The sequence below is a fragment of the Rissa tridactyla genome, chromosome 2 (genome assembly GCF_028500815.1).
Source record: "Rissa tridactyla isolate bRisTri1 chromosome 2, bRisTri1.patW.cur.20221130, whole genome shotgun sequence".
Taxonomy (NCBI): Eukaryota; Metazoa; Chordata; class Aves; order Charadriiformes; family Laridae; genus Rissa; species Rissa tridactyla.
The window spans coordinates 2,116,302-2,137,136 of NC_071467.1; the positions used below are offsets into that span (position 1 = coordinate 2,116,302).

At 47.6% G+C, this 20,835-nt stretch overlaps 1 protein-coding gene across 1 annotated transcript; it reads left to right on the top strand.

Moving 5' to 3' along the window:
* The first annotated feature begins 1,078 nt into the window (after positions 1 to 1,078).
* On the top strand, positions 1,079 to 7,884 carry LOC128905943 (lymphocyte antigen 6E). The gene is made up of 3 exons (XM_054192632.1): positions 1,079 to 1,217; positions 5,817 to 5,936; positions 7,051 to 7,884. Exons 1-3 carry the CDS (start codon positions 1,166 to 1,168, stop codon positions 7,257 to 7,259), a joined length of 381 nt encoding a protein of 126 aa, XP_054048607.1. The 5' UTR covers positions 1,079 to 1,165; the 3' UTR covers positions 7,260 to 7,884.
* The last annotated feature ends 12,951 nt before the right edge of the window (positions 7,885 to 20,835 follow it).

Here is a 20,835-nt window from a genome sequence, read left to right on the forward strand (position 1 = left end):
AATAACTGGCAATGACAAATAAAAATAAGCCAAAGGAGAGACAAGGGAAGTGGAGGTTTGCAGGCAGAGGTTTGTTTTCCAAGTAGAGGATTCTGAATGCACTCTGACAAGACAGGAGCTGGAATTTCTTCTGACAGATGAATTTGCTAGGAAATGCTGATTCTGCAGAATTAAACCCATCTGTGGCATATGGATTTTGTCAAACCTGCTTGTTTCTTGCTGGCTCACCAGCCGTCTCCTCCATTCCCAGGCTTTGTTGACAGCCAACTCCACAGGGTCCCTCCCTCAGTGTCCTCCCTACAGCTCATTTCCTGGAGGATTTAGCTATTTTCATGGGACCTACTGAATCTGTGTCGTGGTTTGGGCAATCTGGACCACTCCTGCAAACCTTTCTGGTGGACTGCCCTATGCTCTGAAGACCTAGCCTGCCAAGCAGCCCAGGCTGACCCATGCCACCCCAGCTGCTGGGTCTCTGTATGTTCAAGCTTCCCAACCTTCTATGTCTAATCCCATTTAGGCTCCAGTAAACAGCTAGGGAAGTTGGTTCCCTACACACTTGGGTCTTGCACGCAGGGTGCCTGTGCATGCACGGGGTATTACATGCAGGAGATCTATGCATGAAGGGAGTCCTCTACACAGGAGTTTGCACATGCAAGGCATGTGTGCCTACAGGGTGGTTGTGAATGAATGGGGGTGCACAGTGTGTACTAAGGGGATCTGTGAATGAAGAGGCACCGAGGAGGGGAGGGGGGCATGAACACAGCAGGTCACAGGGGGTTGCACTTGAAGAGGGCTGTGCATGAGTGGGGCTCGGTATGCAGGGAGCCCTCCTGTTCCTGTCTTTTCCTTCAGGGAAACAGAGGGGACACGAAAGGGGATGGAAAAAGCCTTTGGGGCAGGGCCAGTGGAGAGCTGGTTCTCCTCCTGCGGGGCTCCTATCCCCTCAGCAGGCCAGGCGCTAGCACGCCGAAGGGACTGCCCCCTTCCCGGACCCCACTCTCCGGAGCGGGGAAACAAACCCGGAGTGGCCGGGGAGGCGGCGGGGGTAGGCGGTGCGGGGCGGCCCGCGGGGCGGGGCCGCTGGCCTTTCCCCACCCCCGGCCCTGTCGCCAGCCCTGCGCGCAGCCAGCCGCCCTGCGCATCTTGTTGGCCCCATCGCCGCACCATGAAGGCGCTCCTGCTTGCTGTGCTAGCTGCGGTGCTGTGCGTGGAGAGAGGTAAGGCTGGAGAGGGGGAGATGCCCCCGGCCACCATCACCTCTTCCCGAGGTCTCCTAGTCCTTCCCTAGTCCTGGATTTGGGAGCAAATTTGGGGGGAGAGGGGGAGGAGGGAGGAGAGGGTGCTGCGTCTTGTAGAGTGGGCTCTGGAAGTAGGAGGTTTGCGGGGGGGTGGTGAGGGTTGCAAAGGGGGTGGGGGGACAGAGCTCAACCGTGCCGGGGTTTGGCGGGGGTGTGTGGAGGGTGTCTTTCCAAGACCTCCCTCGCAGCAGTGTCCCTCTTGCAGCAGGAACTTCAGGGTTTCCGTGCCTGTATGTATAGGTGTGTGTCTCCAGCTGTGCGTGTAGATATTTTGGAGCTTTTCCCAGTTACAGCTCGAACAAAGACCAGGGCCGGCTCCGCTCCTCCTTTTCGGCGCAACGAGCCGGGATAACGGCCCTGAAATGGGCTGAGATGCGGCGGAGGGGAAGGAGGGTGGAGGGGAGATGGAGCCCAGCCCCGGCAATGGCTGATGGAGCAAAGTCTGGGCAGAGCCACTCGTGATCCCGGCTCCTGCTGCCCCCCTCCCCCCCCAACATCCTTCGGGGCAGGCTGCGGTGGCCAATGTGTGGGGAGGTGACCCCCAAGGGACAATGTCCTATGTAGCGCATTTTGGGGCTGCCACCGAAGCTGGGGAGAACGGGTTTCCTGTTGCTCGGCGTTAAACTGCAAGTTATCCAAGTCGCAGGGTCTGCAGTCCCCGCCTTCCCGACGACTCCATTTCTGACTATCCAAACTCTGTGGGGCCGTGCAAAACCCCATATTGTTTCCATATGTCGATGCTTGGAGAAGCCAAACAAAGAGCGAACAGGAGAGTTCTGGGCCCTCTGAGCCCTTGCTCAGGAAACACGCGTTCTTCTTCTCTCCTGAGGACACCGGTGAGAAGAAACTAATTGTTTGCTGCCCTTCCCATGCCCCCCTCCCAGTGGGGTCTGGGAAGTGATTGGCAATTCAAGCCCTGGGTCTCCTTCAGAGCCCAGCTGGCATGTGCTCAGTTCCAGCTGGCAGGATGGGCTGTCCAGGCCAAGGCAGGAAGAGATTTCACTTCCCACCCACCTCCAAAAAACCCTTTCAGCTTTAAAGTAAGTTCTTAGCGAGGCAGAAGGGTTTGTTGCAGATAGCTTTATCCCCAAACGCTTCCAGTACATCCAGAGCCTTTTGCAGAACAGCTTTGCCTGCTGCTCAGAGTGCCCTGAAGATCTGGTTTATGGTCAGGATCTTGTCAAAGAGCAATGGGAAAAGAAAGATCGTTTGGCTTAGGGACCGAATGTAAGAGCTGCTGAAGCAACAGCATTTTTCACAGTGCTGCTGAGCTTCAGAGTGGGCTTTTAAAGGCTTTTTTTTTTTTTTTTTCCTGCATTGCTCTTTGCAAGAATGGATTCAACCTCTTATCTGAGGAATTCCCCCAATTGAGCCGCTCTGTTTTGGGTGCTCTTTGTTCCTTGGAGGAGCTGAGCAGCAAACAAATAAACACATAAATTCTTCGCTGCATTTTCTACTTGGTGAAAACGAGGCTTCCCTTTTGCATTGTTCAGTCTTGGGCTTTTTTTTTTTTTTTTCTTTTTTGTAGCCTTGAGCTCCCAACTCTTTGCTCTGTCTCCAGCTGCCTCAAATAATTCTGCACCCCTCTTGTGCCTTTTGTCTAAAACACTCAGCCCACTTGGTCTCTTCACTCTGCAGTGGGCTATTTAGTTACCGGTTTTGCTGGCGCAGAAAGTGGCACTAGTTATGACTGCGTATTTCCTCTCTTAAACTATGTTGAAGGACTCGCCTCTCCTGGAAAGATTTTGTCTGTATTAAGACAAGGGGTAATAGATAGGTGTGACAAAAGAAAAACACAGGGACAGGTAGCAGGTGCTGTGGTAGGAGCATGGATTTAGTCCTGGGGCAGAAAATTTCATGGCTAAAGGCACTTTTATGCGCATGTACAAATATTTCTGATGTGTTAGTATCTGGAACCTTGAAGCCTTAATGAATAACGCTGCACAACTCGACTCGTGCATTCAGCGTAGTGAGCAAATACATATGGGGACATATGTCCTGCCGTAATGCCTACAGGAAGCCTGTAATCCACTTCATTCCTGGTTGCAGACAGTTGCTTTGAAATGGGGTGAGTCAGTTTGCCTCCTCAGTTTGCCCTCGGGGTGGATGCAAGGAGAAGGGTTTGGGACAGGTCACCTGAGACTTCAGAGCAGAAGCATGCTGGGAACAAGGGAGCCAGAGAGAGCTGGGCTTTAATCCGAGTTCCCAGATTGAGTTTTTGGCCAATGAGGTCAAAAATGCCACCCATGGAAACACTCTGAGGGCTCAGCAAGGGACAATGACAGCCTGAAGGCTCAATGGATGGCTCTGTCCTCCCCCTGCTCTCCCAGATCCCAAGGCAAGGTCCACTGATGAATCTTTCCTAGGGCTTTTGACTCAACTGGTGGCCTTGTAATCCTGTGTGCTGTGTGTAGGTTGTGGCTGCTGCGTTGGTGTGCTCAGGTAGTTTGGTTTTGTTGCAAGGATCGTTTGCAGACTGATGATCATTGGAGGATGTATAAGCCAGTCCAGGAAATTCTTGCTTAGGGGGTTGTGGTGTTGGCTTCATCTCCAAAGCAGAGTCATCTGGCTGCCCTGATGTGACATTCAGGATCTCCCACTAACCCACTTTAATCTGTTTCCCTGAGATTATGTTTTTGTTTTCTTCCCCTGCCTTGGCCATGGCTGCTCAACAGTCATTCCTCAGACCACAGTTAGTATTTTTTTCCCCTCAGTTTTCCAGTAAAAAGCTTTTCTTGAGAGAAATGGGATTCAGAAGAACCTCAAGAGGTCATGCAGTCCCGTGGCAGAGTGGGACAGCTGCTGACCAATATTTGTCCAATTTGTTCTTCAAAATACCCCATGACAGGGACTGCTGATCCTCAGTGTGCTCTCCTGGGGCTTTACTGACTTCACCTCCTTAGGATAATCTCTTTGTGGTGGGCCTATAAGAGGTAGGAGCAGGAATGATGCTGCCTTGCACTTCCCATCCTGAATAAGCCCACGCTCTGTTTTGCATCCCGTAAACATGGAAGAGAAACGCAGTGCCTTGTGGAAGGGTTTGCCATCTAAGTGCTCAAAAATTAGAGCCCGTGAAGTATTGGGAACAGACCTGATCTGTCCGCTTATGTAGGTCAACAACTGCAGCGTGGATGTGATGTTCTTATATGTAAAATACGGGGAGGATCATCCTTCCACTGCAAAGCGCGGATGTCCCTGTTGAGACACCAGCCCAGGCTGTTTCTACAACCATTTCCCACTACTGAATGCTATTTTCCAATCTTGCCCTTTTCTTGGGGAGACCTGAAGGATGTGGGAAGGGAACCAGCTGGTGCAGTTCATCCTGCTGATGTAGGGCAGACCATTTTAAGGGGACCTGCCATGGAGGAAGGCATGCTTTTTTTTGCTATTCACCTGCTCCAAATTAAAAAGATTGGCTGCATATGCTGCCTTCATAGTGCTCAGAGGCCCTGGGTAGTAGGGCAGTGCAAGTCCTTGCAGGTCTTGCTGCAACGCTGGGATTGCTCTAGCTGAGAAAACGTTTCCACCACGTGTGCTAGCTCAAGCGTAGCCTGAGCTTTGTGCCCTGCTGCCAAAGGCAGGTCACAGAAAGCTCAAACCCATAGTCATGCCTGGAGCATTTCCCATCAGTGTCCACGGTAGCTGGGCTGAATAAGCCCAAATCTCAGGCTCCAGGTTGCAGGACTGAACTTGCCTCTGTTGTTTAGTTCCAAGTTGGCAGCTGTAGCTTGAACCTGCTCTTGGTGCAAATAGGAGCATGCCATAAAGTACCAAGCTGTGCTCCCTGGTTCAAGAAGGACAGGGAACTGCTGGAGGGGTTGCAGCAAAGGGCTACCAAGATGATTAGGGGACTGGAATATCTTTCTTATGAGGAAAGGATGAGGGATTTGGATCTTTTCAGTCTGGAAAAAAGAGGACTGAGGGGGGATCTTACCAATGCTTATAAATACTTAAAGGGTGGGTGTCAGGAGGATGGGGACAGGCTCTTCTCAGTGGTGCACAGTGACAGGACAAGAGGTAATGGGCACAAACTTGAGCATAGGAAGTTCCATCTCAACATAAGGAGGAACTTCTTTCCTTTGAGGGTGGCAGAGCACTGGAACAGGCTGCCCAGAGAGGTGGTAGAGTGTCCATCTCTGGAGTCTTTCAAAACCCAGCTGGATGCATTTGTGTGTATCCTGCTCTAGGTGACCCTGCTCTGGCAGGGGGGTTGGACTAGATGATCTCCAGACATCCCTTCCAAGCCCTATCATTCTGTGATTCTGTGAAGCTGACCTGTGGTTGTATTGAGGCTTTAGCTAACAGTTGATCCTGCCAAGAGCTCAAATTGTATCCCTTATGCTTGAACCCTTCACTTGGCTGATGTTTTGGGGGAAAAACCTATTGCAGATTGATAATGCCGGAATAGCAAGCATGGCCTTGGCCTGGTGTGGTGTGTACCATGTGTCAGAGGTGGGGACCATCAAGTGAGGAAGTCTTCCTACCAGCCCTTAACCGAAGTGTTCCTTTCCCTTGCAGCCCGCACGCTCGTCTGCTTTTCGTGCTCGGATGCATCCTCCAACTGGGCCTGCCTGACACCTGTCAGGTGCGCGGAGAATGAAAACCACTGTGTGACGACATATGTCGGAGTGGGACTCGGTGAGTGGTGACAGGACCTTCTTCTCCCCCTCTTGGCTGCTCTCCTGGGTCACCTGCTGATCTGCGGGAAGGGTTTCCTTCCTTTGGCTGGAAAAAGGGGAAAGTTCTGCTTAGCAGCTGAGTGTCGGACCATTTCAAGGGAATTTTTGTGAGGCCAGATGGAGTCACATTAAAGCCCACGTGCCTGCACTGATGCCAGGAGTCTCAGGGGAATTTTGGGGTGGGGGCGGGGAGGTTGCTGATAAATAAGTGAAAGGGTGGAGGATGCTACAGGAAAGCTCCAGGGTTGCCCTTCCTGCTTTTCCCCTGTGTTGTTCATCCCTGAATTCCACCTTTGCTTCTTCACTCTCCATGAATGAGGTGGGGTTGCCAGGAAGGGAGATATGCAAGTTTCCTCCCTAAGTGCCAGGAAGGATCTGGGGGAGGTCTTTGCTTCCCAGCTGCTGCTCCCAGGCTTCTCTGGCAGATCTCCTGGAACCGTTGCGGAGACCAGAGCCCAGCCTGGCTTGCCTGTCTCTCCCTTGCAGGAGGGAGGGTTGTTGCATGCCTGAGTTGCGCTGTCCACAACGTGGGCGGGTTGTGTACGCACAAATGGAGGCTGGGAGCTTTTATAAATCTGTCGTCTTAGCGCAGCGGTAATGGTTTCCTATTTCCTGCTGCTAAATGTGCGCTGCACCTCTCTCGCAGACGACGCTTGAAACTCAGCCTTCACTCATGAGTGCCTCCCCAGCGCTCTCTATGCCCTGTGCTCCCCGTCTTGCTTGAGGAGTCCCTGGGTCAAGCTTGAGTGGGATTTTTGAGATTCTTCAGTGGAGACGGAGCGGCCAAACTTTGGCCAACAGCCTGGAAGTGGTGTCCCTGGGGTGTTGCACGGTCTCTAGAGTCTGTGTGGGAGGTTGTCGTGGCTGTTCCTTGAGATGCGTGGGTTTGCTGAGATTACTGTTGTAGCCTGATGCCAAGAAGCACTTCATCCTCTCTGTGCCACCTGTGACTCTTCGGCTATTTCAGTGCTGTTATTTCCTTTGCAGAACAGGTGATCAAAAAGCCAAGAAACGTTATAAACTCATCTTCTTTTTGCTCTTCTTCCTTTTCTCCTGCCCCAACCTAAATTCAGGCGGCAAGTCTGGCCAGTCCATCTCCAAAGGATGCTCTCCCATTTGCCCCAGCGCTGGAATTAACCTCGGCATAGCGGCTGCCTCCGTTTACTGCTGCGACTCCTTCCTCTGCAACATCAGTGGTTCCAGCAGCGTGAAAGCCAGCTATGCGGTCCTGGCCTTGGGGGTCCTCGTTAGCTTCATCTACGTCCTCAGAGCTCGCGAGTGATGGGGCTGGCTGAGGAAGAGCTGTCTTCCATGGGGTGTCGCGGGTCTCATTAGCCAATATCTTCTCTGTCGCTGTCTGCAAGGAGATCCTCTACTTCTCAGCAGGCTTCCAAGGTGGTTGTTTCCCAGACTTTATGCTCTTCCAGCATTGGAGACCTGGGTGATTTGGCCAAGCTGTTCTTCTCCTTCTGTGGACATAACCCCACTGCACTCTCACACCTCCTTAGCAAAGGTGGATCGTTTTGGAAAGGTTTCTGCTTTTATACCTAATACCTCTCCCTCCCTGCTCGTTTCTAAGGTTGGTTATAACAAGGCTGGGACTCGCCGAGAACCGATTAACCCCAGATACCACCTGGTCAAGTATTCAGACGTTCCTGCCTCTCGCCTCCATGGAGGTGCCTGGCACTGGCGTGCCCCCAGCACATGGATGGTCCAGGCACCGGGAATGCATGACCCGAAGGGAGACACATTCCCGGCCCCTGCAACTGCAAGTCTCTTTTTATAAAATTGTTTCGTTTCTTCCGATCCTGGCTGACTTTTCTGGAAAACAAATGACATGTACCTTGTCCCTCCGAGCTCTGTAAGTGCCAGACCTGAATAAACATGCTCCTATTGTTGTTACCTGAGGTAGGACGTGTGCTGTGTGTATTTCCTTGCTCCAGACAGAGAGATTAGGAATGCTCTTAGAAGAAACACAAATATTATGCCTGGCACGAGGGCCTCTTACCCTGTCAAGCGGCTTTTCAGTGCTTCGTCTCAACATTCCTTCCAGTTCACCTCTGAGCAGCAAGTCCTTCTTGTCCCTGTCCTTATAAACCCACCTGGGCCAGCTTGTTTCACCTTTCTTGGGAATCGCCTTTTCCAGGTGCATTTTAGTGAAAAATGCCAGTTATTGGGGTCTCAGTCAACCCCATTACTCCTAACAGAGCAAGCACGCTGGGAATAGGACCTCTAAAAATTAGTCTGCATATTACAAAGACTTGGTGCCTCAATTTGCTCACTTTGGACTTGTGATGGTGATAGACAGTAACATCGATACCTAAATGATCCAGGGCAACAGGTCTGCTTGCAAAATTTGGTGAAGTCACAGGCAAAGATATCAGTATTCAGATCTTTAGGTTCAATATGCAATCCCTGGATGATGGTGCTCGTGGACTGCAGAAGGTGACTCTGCCACCAAACTTGCCTCTCCTGCTGTCCCTCAGGTCCCAGGATCTTCCCAGGTCTTTTGGCAGCGTTGCTCCTGGAAGTTCTCGGCCATCCCATGGGAGATGTGTCCTCCTGCCATCTCTGCATTGTCCTGGTTTCCTACCTGCTTTGCCTACCTGTGGACCTGCTAGACACAAAACAAGCCAAAATTGACCCTTAACTTTTCAAGTGAAACATTACTGTCGCTTTATTGATTGATCAGAGGTGCACTGGGCTTTTTTCTCTTCTAGCAGCAAAAATCAGGTGTAGCATTGGCACTCTTTAATCATAGCCTCCCTGTACGTGGTTCTCCTATTTTGTATCAAAAAACAAGCAAAAGCCTCTCAAACTGCACATATTGGTCAATTATACCTCTATCCCCACGTAAATGAGTGATAAACAGCTTCCTTTGAATGATGTGTGCAGATGTATAGAAATATTTGCAACAAAAGTGGTTGCATGTTTTTTCCTCCTGGTTCTCCCCATCTTTTAATTAAAATGACACCGATGCTAATGACAGCCTTTGCAACAGGAGGGACTGGTCATCGTGACGTGACCTGCAATTAGGTGATGAGTTTTATAAGAACGCATTGCTTGTCTTGTTGGTCTTCAGATGTGCCTTCCTCTGGTTAATGCATCTTCCATCGCCTGCTGGGACCTACTGGGACCGCAGAGCTGGAGGTGCACTGTAAACCTCTGCTATGCACATATAGCACAGGGTAAATTGGGGAAAAAAATACTAGAAATGGGGTAAATACTTCCTTGTTTCCCTGTGCCTGAGCCTTCCTCCCAAAAGGGTTAGAAACCTCATTTGCAGGGTTAATTTGTTCACCACTTTGAGTTGATGCTATAGTGAGACCAAGGCAGCACCCAGAGTACTCTACCTTGCAAGTAATGGGGCTGTAACTCTTTTTTCTAGCCACCTGGTAAAAGGTATCTTGGTTAGACTCAATTACCCTCACAAAACCTCTGCTGTGAGTGAAGAGCTAAACTTAAAAGCCATCAGCGTAGCTTTGTCCTAACGGTTGTTCACACCTTTACGAGGTCGCACTGGACACCTTTATGAGGTCGCACTGGACAACCCCATGGGCTAAAGCTACCAGCAGGGTTATGAGACCTGGTTGCCTCATCCAATGGCCATCTCCTTCCTATCTTGGCGTTTCCGAGTTTCCTCATGCCAAGGACTCGGTTATGCAAGGGAGCAAGGGCTGGTGGGAAGAGCATTCAGCAGGCTACTTACCTTATACAAATAACACGTTATATTAATGGTATTGCCAGGGGACAGATTTGAAGGTCAGTTCACACGTGTTCTTGAGCCTATAGATGATGAATAGATTGCATACGGAGATTTTTTTTTCCCCTTTTCACCCTCTTTTTGTCTTTCTTCCTCATGTGCTATGTTCCTGTCTGCTTAGTATATGGAAGGAGAGATATTTGCAGTTTTGCCTTTTGAATACATGTGGCAAAGATCTCCTTGATAGATATATATGTATTTGAGAGAGAGGGAGGGTATGACAGCTTGTCAAATGCAGGAGATGTTATTCAATAGTTTAATCTCAAGCATCATATGATCAGTTCTGTCAACTCTCACAATTTCTGGTCCTGATATAGATTTTTTTTGGCCCCCAAATCCCCAGCACCAGAAATCGTGTGAGAACCTCAGCTGTCGTAAAGACCAGGAGTGAAAGGCCTGAAAATGTGCAGCTGTGGTAATTAAAAACATTAATAATAAGAAGAAAATAAATAGCAGGAACCCAGTGTTTACAGAGCATTAAAACTGGTGGCTTGTTAAACCAAACGCCTGATTTGGAACTTGAGGGCCATGGTGGGACAGCCCTGAAGTGCTTTGAATGTGTTTACTTGGATTGTGGAATTAGAAATTGAAATCTCAGCAGAAAACTCAGATCTTCACCTTTTCTGACAGTACAAGAAGTTATGAGGGGAGGCAGCTTTGCTCCATACAGGCGTAAAATATCCCGAAACAGTTTTCACTGGGAAATGAGAACAGCTCAAGTCAAAAACCTGCCCATTTTGGAGCATGCTCATGAGAAAATGGTTTCTGTGCTTCCATCCTGAAAATGGCTGTATTTCAAAGGCAGCTGCTGCCGTCTACCACTACGCCAATGTCGCAAGGGCTCTCATTTTTGTGTATTGTCTGTATGTGCTCGAAGCTTATTGTGGCCCTTTCCAGTCGGGTTTACTGTTTGCCAAAAGGAGGACTTTAAAATGAACGAAGTTCTTCCAACTGTTTTTGAGATTTTTTTTTTTTAAAAAAAAGGGCAAAATTTTTATTTTGGAAAACACAAACCTGATGTGACTTCCTTGCACAAACAGCCAGAATAAAGAAGACCAGCTGCTTAATCATTACTCAAAAGATCTACGTCGTCGTTACTCAAAGGATCTACGTCATTACTCAAAGAGTGCCCTTGCTTGGTATTGATTTACTCAACTTACAGGTTGTTTGAAATGACTTACCTCCCAGGGACCCTATTTGCCATGACGGAGGCTGTGGTCCCACCATGCCTGCAGGAAGCCTGGTAGCTCTGGTCTGGGTGGCTGTACCTCCATGCTGGAATGAGGTATAGGCATCCATGCTCTCCTGTCTCCAGGAAAGGCAAATGTGGTGCACATCTGGGTGCTTGGAGGTTTAGCACAAGCCCCTTGCTCCTGTGATCCCTGTGCTTTTGCACCCTGAAGCTGGGCTGTGCTTTTGTTGTCCTCCTCAGTGGTGCGGTTCTGCGTATCTCGGCTGTTCAGGGTAAAGATGGCTCTGAATCCTTCCTTGATCCTGGACGAGTTATTTTGCCCTTGGAAAGCTGCCGTATGAGGCTATCAAACTGGAATGGGGATAATCACACACAATTTTGCATCTTGGGAGTGTCCATGGTGCCCAGGGAAGCAAAGCCCTGGGTCAGTCCTGCCATCTACTGGCTTTTACCAGACTTGGTGGGGACGCTTTGAAGCCCAAGATCTCACAAATCAAGGAGGAACAGTTAACAGATGAAATCTGAGTAGGGAGCCAAGGGCGAGCTACCTTTAACCAGATAATTGCATGTAAAGCAGAGAATCAGAGGCATCAGAGACAGATTAAATGTTTTAATTTGTCTAACTTTGCTCTGATAGTGTAAATTGAGGCTTCCCAGGTCCAGCATTTTCAGAGGGAACACTTTTTCCAGCCCAAACTCTACTGTTTCATCAAAACCGAAACACCTTACGAAAATAGAATAAGGCCAATAAACTGTTGTGGAAAAAAATATTGACACATTTTATTTCAGCTCTGTTGGATGATCTCATTTCACTGAGACGGTTACACTGAAACATTGATTTTACTAATACATATATGTGAAATTTGTAATTGTGTATTAACTTTATTGTAGCAGAATAAGAAGAATAAAGAAACATTGATTCCTTTAAATCTATTAACATAAGTAGAAGTGTAGTGTATGTTACATATTGTTTCTTATACTCTAATAAAATACATGGAATTAATAAAAAAAAAGTATGCTTGGAACAAAATTTTTGGATGGTTCTGCAGATATTGCAGATATTACCTTTTGCTTCGTGTGAAAAGAAAGTGCTTGGGTTGAATTCAAAGCCCAGGGCTGGGGGTTGTGGGCCAATAAAAAGTAGGACAGACATGAGGCTGAGCGAGCCTGTAGACTATAGCGAGGGATAAATCCATACGTGCCGTCTCAAGGCCATTTGAGTCTCTTCCTGGTGATGGATAAAGAACAGGGATTGTCTTTGCCTTCAATAGCCGTGCTCATAAATATCATTGACTTGCCCATGACCCGACTGGGAATGGAGATGGGATTTGTCCTTTGAGCCTGTGCCCTTTCTTGTTGGAGAGGGCGGCTATTTTGGGCACATAATGGCCCCTGTGTGGGTCTCTGTGGGCAGCTGCTCCTCTTCCCGAGCTCCCCAGGGCTACAGCACTGCAGGGGCCACTCTGGCCCCGCTCCTGCCTGTGGACAGATGCACACACAGACACACAGACATGGGACTGGTTGCTCTGGAGACTGCCCCCTGCTCCCCTGAACTGGGGAGGATTCATGCTGCTTTGCAAAGATGTGTCATTCTAATTTTTGTTTAAAGCTTTATTATTTTTTTGGGAGCCCAGTTGGATCCTGTGGGAGAAGGAGATTATGTTCACTGAGGAATGTAAGATAAATGCAGAATAACAGCTATGGGGTCTCAGGAGTTTCTTAGGAGCAGCTACGGGCTGTTTGAAACAAAGACATAAAAATATCTTTCCTTTTCTCTGGATAACCCCCACCTGGACTATCTTCTTCCTGGAAACGGGTATTCTCCACTGCTTTCCCTCCTTGCAATCTGTATTTTACAGCCTTGCCTATAAGTGTTTTGGGGATGAGAGGGCACAAGTGGTGACTGGGAATATTTTGGGAACTGGAGGGTGTTGCACAGCATGTGGTGACAGAAGAAGTTTGCCCCCAGGAGGCTACACCTTCCTCCTGCCTGGTGTTCCCCCATGTCCTCACTCCTGCTGCTCCGTGAGGACCTGTCTGTCTGTCTCTAGGCAGGGTCATGCTGGTCTCCGTATTTCAGGTGTTCAGGGAAATGATGCCATTTCACCGAATCTAAGAGAGGACACCTTTAATGTTTTGACCCAGAGGTAAGAGCTGCTTTCTTCCTTAAGATCCATATTTCCAGGTGAGCCTTGTTAAGAGATGTAGTGATACCAAATGCCTGAAGGTATTTCTGGAAACTAAACATGGGCTGTTGCCAGTGTTTCTGTTTCAGTTGGCTCTGCAGGTGTTTCTTACTGGCATCCAAAGATGATGTTGATCATCTCAGGGTATGAGACACAATGTGCTAGCAAATGGGTCTGAAGTGTGAGAATTCCTTCCTCCCCATCCCTGCCCTTTTCTGTCCCTCTGGACATGCCTCCACTCTAGCGACGGCAAACACAGGTTTTGGAGGAAGAAATAGCTCTGGGACTGGGGAAGAGTCTCCAGAAAATGGTTTCATTTGCTAGTTTTGATGTAGGCGAGTCAAGAAAAGTGTGTAGGTAGATAGTTTCCAAGTGAAAATTTGAGTGGTGCTAAAGGAAGAAAACTAAAAAGACTGAATCAAGAGCTCCACCTTTCTGCCAATGCTACCCCTCTCCACTTTCTTTCCCTCTGATTCCTTTTCTCCCCAGTTCATGGGTATTGAGGTCCACATGAGAGGCCATGGGAAGCTACGGGGAAGATGGTACCTCCAGGCTGCAATGCTGACTGAAGCAGCAGCCAAGGTGGGAGGAGGCTGGAAAGTTGGGAGGTGCTTTGCGTGGCTGTGGGAACATTCCAATCTTACTGCTTATCATCTCCCATGAAAAAAAGATTCAAAACGATGCACAATGTACCCTGGTCTCATTGGGTTCGGTGATCTGGCCCTTCCTGTGACACAGGGACCCTTGGCCATCTGAGCTGCCATTCAGTTAATGACTATTGTCCTTTGTGCAGAAGGAGTTAAACTAGTGCGACTGAAATATAACACATACAGCATCAAACCCGTGGGGGAAGAGATGTGAGTAGCATGCTGTGCTCTGCTTCTCCATGCCAATTAACACAAACAACGACTGGGTGTATTGTATTTCACACAGATTCTTGTCATGCCCGCATCACCGAGAGCAATGCCATGTATTGTCCCTGAGTGCCAGGTGCTCCTGGCTCTGATTCTGTCTTCTCATTGCTAAAATTGTGGGGATGCAGTCACCCATTCTCGCACGAGACTCTGAGTTTCGCACAAAGATCCCTTCCTGAGCTCAGACCAGTTAAACCTGCTGGTTTCAGGAACGGCACCCATTTAGCATCACGGCCCAAACTATTAGAGGAAAGATGACAAAAACCAAATATGAACACTCAATAGGTGTGGGACTGTGGCATCTTGTATGTGACCACTTTGCAGGTTCTGTATAAGGGCAAGGTGTAGCTACTCACGTTGGAGTTCAACTCATGGTTTGTTCAAGGCAATTTAGATAGACTGAATTTTTCTCCTTTTTTTTTTATTTTCACATCAGTGTCTCATCCTAAAGCGGGTTGGAGCCAAATGATTATGAAACCCGAATTTTGGAAACTGTGAAAATTAAAACTACCAAAATAATCCTTCCTTCCTTCCTTGAGAAATGGGCTGGGACCACGCGTTTGCAGTTTCTTCTCTTGTCGGAAGGTGGCAGTGGCAGGCCCCAGATCTGCCAGTGCAGTCTCGGTAGGATGTCCTGGGATGGGTGTGTTGACGTATCGGGACCACAAACCTCTTCTGCTAAATGACATGACACAGAAAGCAGTTCACCTGGAGCTGGAGATGAGGAAGAAGTGCGTTAGCTCAGTGTACTCTTCACCGCATCCCAAGCATGGAGACACCACAGCTTTTTTGGTCTCTTGTTCCATTTTTTTAACACTCACATGGAGAAATAGTTTTTCTTATATCTGACAGAATTGCTTCCTGCAACTTGTTCTCAGTGGGTGTCTTCAAGGAAAGCCTAGCTCAGCCTTCTCTTTGACCCTTTTTTATGTCAGATGCTTTTAGACCCCCTGAGCTGTCTCCTCAGCCTGTTTTCCAGACTCTCATAACTCCTTGCACTGTCTGCGGTCAAGTCCCTGGCCAAACGACATGAAAGGTTGGGATCACAGAGACGTAGCAGGATAGCTCACAAAATTGAGTGCTACCATGGATAGATACGAAATGCTTAGGAAGGGCAGGCCAGAGGTGAGGAAGGTGATTTGCTTTGTATGTGAGAGAGCAGCTGAAGTGCATGGAGCTCTGCCTAGCGATGGGTGATGAGTCAGCTGAGAGCTTATGGGTCAGGATGAGCAAGCAGATCAGCATAGGTGATGTTATAGTGTGTGTGTGATAGAGACATCTCATCAGGAAGAAGCAGCTGAAGCCTTCTTCAGACAAGCCTCACATTCACAAGTCCTGGTCCTCATGGAGGGCTTTCACCATCCCACTGTCTTCTGGAGGGGCAACGCAGCAGGGCAGTAGCAATCTAGGGGGTTTCTGGAATGCACTGGTCACAACCTTCCTGACCACAGGTGGTGGAGCAACCAACAAGGAGAGATACTCTTATGGACTTCATACTTGCAAACAAGGAAGAATTTCTTGGGGATGTGAAGGTTGGGGGTGGCCTTGTATGTAGCGACCATGAGGTGTTGTTAAAGATCCTAAGAGTGAGGAGCAAGACAAAAAGCAGCATCACATCCTGGAGTCAGCATAGGTTCACAAAGGGGAAATTACACCTCACTGGCCTGATAGCCTTCAATGATGAGGTGACTGGCTTGGTGGATGGTGTGAGAGAAATGGATGTCTCTTATCTCTACTTTATTAAGGCTTTCAACATTGTCTCCCACAACATCCTCATAGACAAGCTGACAAAGTATGGGTTAGATAAGTGGACAGTGAGGTGGATTGAAAACTGATGGAGCAACTGGGCCCAGAGGCTTGTGATCAGTTCTACAAAGTCCAGCTGGAGGCAAGTCACTAGTGGGGTACCACAGAACTTAATGTTGGAGTCAATACTGTTCATCATCTTCATTAATGACCTTGAGGATGTGGCAGAGCTCACCCTCAGCAAGTTTGTAGATGATGCAAAACAAGGAGTGGCTGATACGCCACATGGGTGTGCTGCTAGTCAGAGGGACTTGAACAGGTTGGAAAAACAAGGGAACCTCAGGAAGTTCAGCAAATGGAAATGCAAAGTCTTGCACATGGGGAGGAATAACGTCAGGCAACAAGACAGACTGTGAACGGATTAGGATAGATAGCAGGTTTGCAGAGAAGGAACTGAGGGTCATGGTGGACACCCAAGTTGCATATGAATGAGGAATATTCCTTGGTGGGGAAGAAGGCCGGAGGGCTGCGTTAGGCTGAGTGTTGCCAGCAGGTCAAGGGAGGTGATCCTTCCACCCTACTCAGTACTGCTGAGGCCCTGTGTGGAGTCCTATGTCCAGTTCTGGGGTCCCCAGTACAGGAGAGACATGGACATACTAGAGAGAGTCCAAAGAAGGGCCCCAAAGATGATGAAGGGACCGGGGCATCTATGCTGATTCAGTCTGGAAAACAGAAGGCTCAGGGGGGATCTTATCAATGTCTATAAATACATGAAGTGAGGTGCAAAGAGGATGGAGCCAGGCTCTTTTCAGTGGTGCCCAGTGCGAGGACAAGAGGCAATGGGCACAAACTGGAACACAGGAAATGCCATTTAAACATGAGAAAAAAACTTTCTTTAAGTGTGTCTGAATGCTGGAAAAGGTTACCCTGAAAGGTTGTGGAGTTTTCATCTTTGATGATATTTAAATCCAACTGGACACAGCCCCAGGCAACCTGCTGTAGTGACTCTACTTTGAACAGAGGGGTTGGAGTAGACGATCTCCAGAGGTCCCTGCCAGACTCAGTCATTTTGTGATTTGTGTGATCCGTGGGAGTGTTTATGCTCCTCTGCTTTGTGACAAGTGCCCATGAACTGATCTTGTCTCCTATGAACCTTCTTTTGCCAGGACCATCAGATGGGCTGAACTACTCACCTGGCTGGGCAACATCACAACCAGGCGGCTTTCCTCACCTTTACCAGCACAAATGCTCCAGGAGCCAGAAGCTTTTTGGTCAGAAGACTTTTCCCGAAATCCTAAAGTGTCTGGAGGACAAACCTGGGATGTTTCTTGCAGCTGGTGCGAGATGGGTTGAGCCTGTCACCTGGGCAGTTGAGATATCTTTAGGACACTTAGGTTTTCTACTGGTTTGAGCAGACTAAACCTGAGAACACACACCTACCAGTCCAAAGACATGTGGGTATATCCAGCTTCAATGCCAAACACTGTGGTATTAGAGGGAGATGGAAAGGGCCTGGAGGCAAAGCTCTTTCCTTTCAGTCAGGTCATTTACTGTTTTACATGTGTTGTCCTTGTTCTTCTAGTCTGGGTCAATGAGAAGTGACTCAGATAGAAAAGTATCTCTTGTTCATTGGATTAAGTCTTTAAGAAATGTAGGGGATAATTAAAGCAGGTGACAGCTAAGCTGAGCAAGTGATTTACATTCCTGCATCATTAACAATGCCCTGGAAAGCTGAATGGAGCAAATAATCTTGAAACAAGTGATTACTTCCTCAGTCAGTCAGGGTTGATGGGAAGGGAAAAGATACCAGCTTGGAAACAAAAAGAAAAAAAAGGAAACTAGAAAAATTTGATAGGGAAGGAAGCCAAATTCTCACTAGTTATAAATATATGATCAATCCTTTCTACACACATTATGAACAGAGAGGGAGAACAATTTGGTAGTTATTAACTCCTGTAAGATTCTCTCATAGGACCACTGTATCCATATGCTGGCCACTGGCAAGTGATAAATATGAAGGTCCCACCCAGAAAGTGTTAAGGTTAGTCTAAATAATAACCTAGAGATAAGAGGTACCTGCAATGAATTCAAAGGGAAAAAAACAGGTTGGGAAAAAAAAAGAACAAGCAGGTGAATCATTACATACAGGGAACAGGACTCGTTATAAAAATAAATTATCTTCCCTACCTTCCTGTCCTGGTGAATATGCAAAGCATCACTAATTCTCAGGCACGGCATACAACACGTGGCTGGGGCAGTGGGGCAGGTATAGTGAGGTCTGGTGGGAATATGGGAAGAGAAGCAGAGTTAAAGAAACCCTTCGTACTTGCAGTCTGGTCTGATCTGTCTGCCCCAGGTCTTGCACTAACCAGCATCCCCCATGTCCCAGTCCGCTACCAAAGTGGAAACCAGTGTGGAGAGAGCTGCCAAGCTTTCTGTACCTATCTGCAGCTCCAATCTATAGCAGACTGACCTGCTACCAGGTGTGAAAGTCACAACTCTGCTCAGCAGGATGCTTTGAGCCCAAGGCTTGTCACATGGAGGGGACACATGCCATTTCCCCAAGGGCACCTTCCAATCACTGAGTTCCAGGAATCACTCGACCTTTACATGCTCAATAGACTTGAAAGAGGGCTGAAGTGCCTTGCAAAGCTGTGCCAATGTAATGACTTTAAAGCCAGGCAGAGACATGTTGGATCTTGGCCATACATTGTAGGGAATTGTAGTAAAATCAATTAGTAGGAATAAGGCTGCTGTGACTAATGAGCTAATGAGCAATGCCTGAGTGGAAATGTTTCTAAGAGAGCTGCAGGGTTGGATTCCTGATGCATTATTCATAGGGATAGGCCAGATTCAGGCTTGGCACTGTTAATTTTTTACTTTGTTTTTCCAGGTTACTCTCTAACTTTTAAAGACGTTCCTCATCAATGGAGCAAACAGAGGAAGGCAAAGATATCTGTTTAATTCCTCTCTTTCTAGTGCAAAGTGGCTGTCATCTCTGGAGAATTGTGATTTCTGTGACAGGTAGAGGGGGCATGCTGCATCAGAGGTGACGTTCATGGTAATTTAATCCCTGGCACTCTGCATATCAACAGGTTTACTGATTAGACTAGCCCATCCTTGCTGTTGGCTTCCTTAAGTGGCTTTCCTCATCGACGCTGTTATGATGCTACTAGGAGAAAACTGTGAGTCGTTCTAACAAATCTCCTCTTTAGTCTTTCTAATACATAGGTTATATTGTAGTTATGATCCACAGTACCACATGCACCAACTTTCTATCTAGAAAAGGGAAACAGGTTAATTTTCCAAGGTCAGCTTGCAAATCCTTGACAGAACTTAGAATAAGTCTCTAAGTATGTGGCTTTCTGGCCAGTACTCCTGTTGCTTCTAGTAACTCATGCACCTCCTATCAGGGTTGACAAAAATAGACGAGCATTGATGAAAAAGAAGCATTAACTAGTGGTTAAACCATGTGGAATACAATGCTGGCTCTATTTCTGGAGTTGCTACTACCTGGCTCCACGAACCTAATTAACCTCTCTGCATCTTGCCCTCCTTATGTCTGATTTTGAGATAATAATATTTACTCATCTTACACAAGTGTTTTGGGGTTTAACCTACTTGTAGGTGTGCAGCAAAAACTTAGCACCCCATATGACACTGCCATGTCAGCGCCCCTCCACATCTACCTTTGAATCCAATCAGAGCTTTTGGTCCTGCATCTGTCTGCTCTGGAAAGCTGTGGGACTCCTAGGAGATATATAAAGAGCTGATTAGAATCAAGAAAATGGAGAGTTTAAAATCATAGAATCATCTATGTCAGAAGGGACCTTTAAGACCATCGAGTCCAACCATTAACCTAACACTTCCAAGTCCACCACTAAACCATGTCCCTCAGCACTATATCTACCCCTCTTTTAAATATCTGCAGGGAGAGTGATTCCACCATTTCCCTGGGCAGCCTGTTCCAATGCTTGATAACCCTTTCCGTGAAGAAATTTTTCCTAGTACCCATCCTAAACCTCCCCTGGTGCAACTTGAGGCCATTTCCTCTTGTCCTGTCGCCTGTTACTTGGGAGACCAGCCCCCAACTCTGTACAACCTCCTTTCAGGCAGTTATAGAGAGTGGTAAGGTCTCTCCTGAAATGATCAAGTCAAGAAGGCTCTCAGTGGAAACCAGTGCCTGAACTTCTCTAAGCGAACACGCAGCCAGCCCGCGGTACATGAAAATCTGCCCTGGAGGAGGATGGGCATATTTTAGGACTTCTCAGCCGGACCTCCTCAGCCTGGTAATTAGGCATTGTGAGCAAGTCTATTGGGATGTTATGGGATTTAGAGACTATTTCCAGCCTGAATGCAACTGTTGCAGGACTGCTCACATCAGATGAAGATGCCTCCACTCAGACACTGTCTCAGCTGGCCAGGTAGGTTAGGAAAGGGGTTTGGCAAAGGTTTCTTAGGATGGAAGTAAACATTTGCCTCTCAACTTTTCCTTTTATTTATGATAACAAACTCCTCTGAAATGCAGAGTTCTTGTACTAGTTTGCCTTTGAACACATGCACTAGAAAATGTCTTTTTTGTTTTTTTTTTTTCACAAATCCGTCTTGTGGGTTGTTGAGGCAGATTTGTACAGCTTGTGGCTTTTTATCTTTTTTTTTTTTTTTTTTTCTCTGTAGTTAATGGAAAACCCCCAAAACAATAGGCTGTGATTACCCACAAAAGAATAAAAAGAATTCAATAAAACACTGTTTGGATGTTCCTATTAATTCTTATTATTTCTTTGGTGACTTGCCAACACTGCAAAGCAATTGCATAGGGTGTGCGTAAAAGGGGAAACCTTTCAGGCCATGCTTAAAGACTCAGATAAGATCAACTGAAACTATAAACAAGGGAGGTATGTTGTCACCCCCACTTCCCCTAAAACAACCCTCCAAACTGAAGGAGGGCACAGGTTTTAAGCAGGGTGTTGGCCTATATTCTTCCATCCAAAATCTTATAATGTAATGAAGATCACATTTCAGATGTGCATGTGAAACCAATCATCTGGCACACATTG